Source organism: Sinocyclocheilus rhinocerous, unplaced genomic scaffold (genome assembly GCF_001515625.1).
Source record: "Sinocyclocheilus rhinocerous isolate Xijiao unplaced genomic scaffold, SAMN03320098_v1.1 scaffold2053, whole genome shotgun sequence".
Lineage (NCBI taxonomy): Eukaryota > Metazoa > Chordata > Actinopteri > Cypriniformes > Cyprinidae > Sinocyclocheilus > Sinocyclocheilus rhinocerous.
In genome coordinates, this window is record NW_015666532.1 from 380,189 (window position 1) to 387,436 (window position 7,248).

At 34.5% G+C, this 7,248-nt stretch overlaps 1 protein-coding gene across 2 annotated transcripts in view; it reads left to right on the forward strand.

The window, feature by feature from the left end:
• LOC107732515 (solute carrier family 2, facilitated glucose transporter member 2-like) overlaps positions 1-4,397 on the forward strand; it is a 13,515-nt gene extending 9,118 nt beyond the window's left edge. Inside the window, exons 8-9 of one of the 2 annotated variants that reach the window (XM_016543873.1) lie at positions 3,190-3,294; positions 3,419-4,397. In XM_016543873.1, coding sequence (XP_016399359.1) covers positions 3,190-3,294; positions 3,419-3,538 — 225 coding nt within the window. In that variant the 3' untranslated portion in view covers positions 3,539-4,397. Of the gene's footprint in view, positions 1-3,162; positions 3,295-3,418 lie in introns of both variants that reach the window. The other variant, XM_016543874.1, reaches the window with a different exon arrangement.
• Positions 4,398-7,248: the final 2,851 nt, after the last annotated feature.

Sequence of the window (7,248 nt, forward strand, 5' to 3'; positions counted from 1 at the left end):
GAAAATCACTTTACTAAATAATGTTAACTTAACTGACTGCTTCACTTCCACTTTAAGCTAATATGGTTTAAAACGCATGATTTCAGTGCGATAAACATGATAATCAGAACCAAAACATATGTTTTTAGCAGGTACGAGATGTAATTGAGCAGCTCTATTCTGGAAAAGGGGGCGGGGAGCAGCAGCTCATTTGCATTTAAAGAGACAGGCCTGAAAAACAGCATGTTTCTGCTTCCACTCAAAATAGGCATTTTCAAAATGATATAATAAATTATCTGTGGGGTATTTTGAGCTGAAACTTCACAGACACATTCTGGGGACACCAGAGACTTATATTACATATTGTAAAAAGGGGCATAATATGTCTCCTTTAAGAGAAAAGCAAGGCAATTTAATCAATTTTAATAATTGATTAAAATTGTTAAAAATTATCATAAAATTATCATGCATAAGACCATATAAGAAATAAAAAATAATAAATGGTAAAAAAATATAAAAATGGAGTAAAATGTATTTAAAATGTATTAAAAACAAATAAGAAAAAACAGCATGAGTACATAAGATAAAAAGGAAACTTTTTAAATAACAATAATAATAACCTTAATCTAGTAATGTAAAAATTCAAAAGCAACATCACACCAGCAAGAACTGTACAGCAAGCTGTTTCGAATCTCAGAAAGTGGGATATTGCTTTTATACAGCAGTTCAATAATCAAATAAATAAACAACTCACATTCAACAGTCCCAGTTATTTTGTCTATTTTTGCTCCAAATAGTGATGTTCATGAGCGATTCATTCATTTTGTGTCATGTAATGAAAGAACAGACGATTTGAACTAGAAGACACATTTAGAACTTACAATTTCTGTTTCTCATCATTTGTCTTTGTCTTTGGCTGCATAACTGTTTTCCAATTCACAATATGATCAACGATTGCACATGTGGATGTGTTCAGGGAATTTGGCTATTGAAAATATATATATAATTTTAATTGAACTAATTTAAGCTCAAATTAACTAAATGAGCGAAATTGAAATTGACTTTGAATAATATTAGTTCATTTTGCTGAATGAGATTTAAAGATCAAGTAAGTAAAAGATCCAATCCTCTCATGACTACAACGAAAGTAATTTCAAACAAAGTACAGCAGAAACCGTTGCGTCTCCGAGCAGCACCCGGTAGCGGTGTTTCCTGATCAAATCATTTGAGTGAATTATTCAATGACTCACACATAGAGGCAGCCATTTGCTTCATTCCTAAATGAATCGTTATTTTAAACGAATCGGTTGAGTGAATGATTCATGGTTCACTTATAGACAATCACTTTTCATCTGCTACAGTTTTTAAAAGTTTTTTACTTAAATTTGTTTTATTATATTGTTGCCTGTTTTATGTTTGTATATGCAATATGTTTTGACTGCACACTTGTTCATATATGACACACGTGTTATAGGTCTGTCATCTGGCCTGGTGCCTCTGTACATTGGAGAGATTTCTCCAGTGAAGTACAGAGGTGCTATGGGAGCACTTCACCAGCTGGCTATTGTAATTGGCATCCTTATAAGTCAAGTGAGTGCCACTTTTATAATACATCTAATCCACAATAAGGGTTAAACTGTTCATAGTGAGAACTGAATATTAACTGAATAGTTGATATTATTAAATAAAATAGCATGACCATACATGATCTTCCATGGAAAATCTGTATTACAATCAGCTGAAACAACTGTGATAAAAAAGTGATGTAAGATACTCATGAGGTCTAGGGTCTAGGGTTTCTAGTAACTCTTTTTCGGTTCTTATTAGACATCTGTAAGATGTGTGCAGGTGTCCTTGTTATCTACAGGTCATTGGTCTGGATTTCGTGCTGGGAAATGATGACATGTGGCACGTGTTGCTGGGTCTTTCTGGAGCTCCTGCTATCCTACAGAGTCTGCTGCTGCTTGTGTGTCCAGAGAGTCCTCGATATCTCTACATCAAACTAGGCAAAGTGGAAGAAGCATGCAAGAGTATGTGCCAAAGCCTTTCTTAGTCATTACTCTTGGACAATGTATGTTTAAACATATACTCATAATCTCATAATAGGCTTTTTATGAGAATGAAGTCTTAAAGTGTAGAGAAATAAAAAGTCACAACATTATGACACTAAAGTACTATCATTTTAAGAATAAAGTCAAAACTACAAGAATAAATTTTTTTGAGATTCAAGTTAGTATTATGAGAATAAGGAAAGTAGCATCAAAGTGAAGTGGAGCTGACCACTGGCTGCAATTACAGATGCACAAAACAGGCAATTTCCTGAATGTCCGTCTGGTTCCTTCTCCTTAATAAATTAAATTTCCGACATTTCACTGCCGGATTCTAATGATAACTCTGTGCTGATTTGCCAAAAGAATTTCTTTTTTTAGTAAATACTGACACATGCTAGTCAATCTAAATCCTCCACATCCATTTTCTGCATTGATGAAGCTGATAAAAACATTTTTACCCTCAAAACCCCTTTTTTTAACCTTTTTTTTAAAGGCCATATTATGTTTTTAATCTCTTAAATTGAAAGAAACTCTAGTAACACTACGACTTTATTCTCACAACATTGACTATTTCAAAAACAATGTGACTTTATTCTCTTTACCTTATGACTTTCTTTTTTTAACATTACAACCATATTTTTGTAACTTACCATTTTATTTTTGTAACATTACAAATAAATGTTTTTAACATTATGACCTTATTTTTGTAACATCACATTTTATTCTCACAACACTGACATTATTTTGTTAAAATTATAAATGTATTTTTGTAGCATTCAAACGTTATTCTTGTAACATTACAGCTTTATTTCTGTAACATTACTACATTAAAAAAAACATCAGGACCTTAATCTTATATTAGGACTAGTTTAAAAAAAATTAAATTACTGAATTATTTATTTATTTTTTAACGTGCTACTAAAACTGTCTTAGTGTAATGTTTTACAATTTAATTCATTGTCTTCTCTCTAAAAGCTTCTTCACACCAAGAACGAAAACTAAAAAGATATTAGCGTCCACACCAACAGACGATTATGTAATGTTTATTCTAACCAGATGTTTATCCATCCGACTTTAAAGTTGAATGTATTTTGATCGGCTGTCAATTTTTTTTATCATTCACCCACTGCAGGCAGAGAAAGAGGAGGCCATGAAGGAGGCGCAAATGTCCATCCTGCGGCTGCTCCGTTCCTCTGTGTACCGCCAGCAGCTCTTTGTGGCCCTGATGATGCATTTATCCCAGCAGTTCTCTGGGATCAACGCTGTACGCTCAATCTGCCTTTATGCTCCCATTATATTGAAAAAAAACCATTTCGATTGACATTTTATGGACCCCATTACTATTAGACAACTGTAATATTTGATCTTCTCTTTGTTGTTTTTTCTAGATCTTTTATTACTCTACTTCGATCTTCCAGACTGCGGGGGTTGGTCAGCCTGTGTATGCCACTATTGGAGTGGGAGTTATAAACATCATTTTCACCCTTGTGTCGGTAAACAGACACTAATTTAAAGGCAAACACTGGCTGCTGAGGAACAGGCTCTTGTCTCTTAGAAACAGCAGAGTGCTGTTGCCTCTCGGGTCTTACTTTCTCTTAATGCTTTTTGATAATAACTCAAGACTGATATTGCAGATTTTCCAACTTAGTTGAGAGCATGTTTCTTTAGACAACAGATTGCAACTGAAGGCAGAGCAGCTCTCATTAGCACTGTGATGTGTCAAAATGTGTCATTTATTTAGGTTAGATTTATACAAATCTGTGCTGACATTATCAATCATGCTCATATTTAATATACCATGACCCAGTGAGACATCTCACCTTGAATCTTGTGAACGGATTAAGTTATAATAACTGCTGGATCTGGAGAGGTGGCTAAAGCCTGTCTTCTCTCGGCTCATAGAGCTGGAGAGCAGCCATATGTTATCGGGGACTTTGCAGTGTTTATCTCTGCTAGTTCAAGGGCAGCCTGCAAGTGAAAACAGTTTTGAGTAAAGAGTCGAGAGCTACTCTAAATCAAACAATCCATTCAGAACAGGTTTTGATGAGTCTGGTGCATGAAAGCGCAATGGAGTAGACAAAGTCATTTTCTGATTTTCACTCAAGAAAGTTTTAGCTCTAACGAGATGAATAATTAAAATTAAGTAATTTTGAAAAATATGGTTTAAATGTGAACTCACATGAGATGAAGACTACAGATAGATGAAAACAGCGTAATAAAAATACAAGGGTCACCTCATGAAGGCCACCATGTTGTGATCACATGAGCAGCCAAATAGGTTAATTTTATCTTGGTAACCAGGGGCTGAATTGGGAGGGAATTTTGGTGGTGGGGGAACCCAAAAGTCTGGTGGTGATGTAAACATTACCACCAAATCCCTAGAAAAAAATAAAATAAAATAAAATAAAAAATAACATAATAAAATTAAATGTTTAAAAAATATAAAATAATTATAAATTAACAATATATAAATAAAATAGTTAATTAATAAATGTTTAATAAAAATGGAATACAAAACATATATGAATAAATATACAAATGTACACCAAACTGCTAGAAAAATCATAAATAATAATAATAATAATAATAATAATAATAACAAAATATTTAAATATTTACATTGAATTTGGGGTAATTGAGACGTTTTTTCCCAGTATTTACCTAGTATATTTCTCCCCCCTATAAAGCATGTTTAGCAGTTTAAAGCCACTAGATGTCAGTATATGGCATTAAAAAAATGACAAAAACTTTTGAAAACCTTTAAAGAGTCTTTAAGCATACAGGCAATTGCAGATCATTCTGGTCATTCTTGAACAGTCCTGTTCATTCATGTGTCATTACATAAGGTCTTCAAAATACGAATAACTCTGCTTTGGTCCTTAGGGTCTTTGTGGGAGCTATGTCTTCGTCATTTTTGCAGTACTCCTATTCGGCTTCACTGTTTTTACCTACTTGCGTGTACCTGAAACAAAAGGGAAGACTTTTGAGGAGATAGCCGCTGTCTTCCACCGCAAACGTGGAGCCCCCCCTTCCAAACCTCAAGAAGAGGCTGAGATGGTGCAGCTCAAGAGCTCTACAGAGGCCTGAAAGGGACCGTTATCTTATTAAAACTGTGGAATGAACGATGTTACTGCTGTCACAGAACTCACCTGTTAGGACAGAACTTATCTGCTGTATATTCCACAGAGCCTCGCACCGAGAGCTCGATGACTTAGCTCATCATTTGACAGGAAATAATTGGTCTAGAAGCAGGTAAAGAGATTAACTAAACACAACAGCATAATTGTGAAAGATGGTGCACAATATAGACATGCACTGGCCTTGGTGCAACTGATGTTGAGACTTAAATGATTGTATATTATTTTTATATTCCCAAAGTTATATATCTGTTAAAGATATTTCAAAGGAATTATAAAATAATATTTTTCAGTGTATTTTATTAATGTGACTTGTCCTTTTAGTGTAATATAGAGAGATTGGGTTGTGTCATACAGCTCAAACAGTCACCTGAAAGAAGATTATAAACTTGGATGCATATATGTGATAAATATTTTAAAATGAACCTATGAAAGAACATCACATACAGTTGGTTAGTACATAGATAATATTCTTACATTTTGTTCGAGTTACAGTGGTGGTATTACATTTGTGTATTTTTGCCATTATACAATTCTTAATGTTTTAAAGTAAATCATTCCAATAACAAACATGCCATAGCAATGATTTGCATTACTGGACATAAGACTGTTAGGAAATAACAGTTACTTTATTTACATTTGCACCTATAGTATAGGAATAGCAGCAGAGTTCATGAATTGTTGATACAGTACATAGGAAGGCCTTTAAAAACACAATGGTGCTGAAACCCTTTTTGCTATCTGTTGCTTTTGTCATTCTTCCATTAAAATTATACTCCGTGGCAGTTTGATGAGTGTCAAAGTACCTGGAAAGCTATTGCAAAGATGCTGTGTACATTACTGTACTTTAATCTACCATTCACAATTTTGGATTTGGTAAATGTTTAATGTTTTTGAAAGAAGTCTGTGCTTACTAAGGCTACATTTATTTGTAAAAACATTAATATTGTGCGATATTATTATTTAAAATAACTTTTCAGTGTCACATATGCTTCAGAAAACATTCTAATATGATTTGGTCCTCAAGAAACTGATTATTATCAGTGTTGATAAAGGTGGAATGTGGAGGCTTGTTGAAGCTGAATGGGAGCCTCAAAGTAGTCTTCAATTCCTTCTCCAATAAACTAAACTTTTTGGTAGTTGATAATAGTACAGATTAAATATAATGACCTATGAACTCCAATATCATCATATTTAGTAATTTCTGATTGAAGGAGTAAATAGGCTACAAGACTTGCATACATTCAACTAAGGAAGGTTGACTTTGAATAAAAAGGTTTAATTTGCTCTTTGGTCAAAGGTACAGTGTGTTTGAGACATAGCAGGGTGAGGCAATTGCCGTGTTTTCAATGATATGTGTAGGCCTACTTTTTTTTATCAATTACATTATTTGTTGGTAAATCCAAAATAATGTTTTTTTTCCCCCTTGGCATTTTGCCTTTTTACTATTTTGTGAATTGTTTTGTATTTCCTGCTTAAATCTGAGCACTACGCAGCTGAAGCGATTTCTCTTCGTGCATGAGAGAATCTCGTCGCAGTAAAGGTGGACTGGCATGTGCAAGTTCCCTTTTGTTGGAAGGGAATGCCTGGCGTTTTCAATGTTCTCTGCTCCAGCATCGCAACATTTATAGGCGAATCCTCTGAATACAGTAGAGTGGATGGACACAACTCTGGAAAGAGGATTTGGTGATTGAAGACGGTGTCCTGAAGCGGTCGATTGTGTGGATCAGCACGTTTGGGTGTGAAGTTGTTTTATTTTGCATGTGTCAAGCTGATGCAAAGCTAAAACAGCGCAGCATAACTGCCTGCCAAAAGTTCTTGATTCAGATGCGAACCTCTCTGTTTACTCCATTACGAACGATGTGCCATAGTTTGTGAACAAAATCGTGGTTTATACAGTTAATGAGATCATAAACAGTCTTTAAATGAGTCGGTCAATTCAGTAGTTCCGGTTAACTTTGTGTGCAGCTGTGAGTCATTCATCCAGCCCAAGCACTCATACTGCTCCGAGTCCGACTGCATTAGATTCGGTAAAGGTAGTGGAGTTTAACTTTACACGCTTGCTTTTTGTTAGCCAGGTC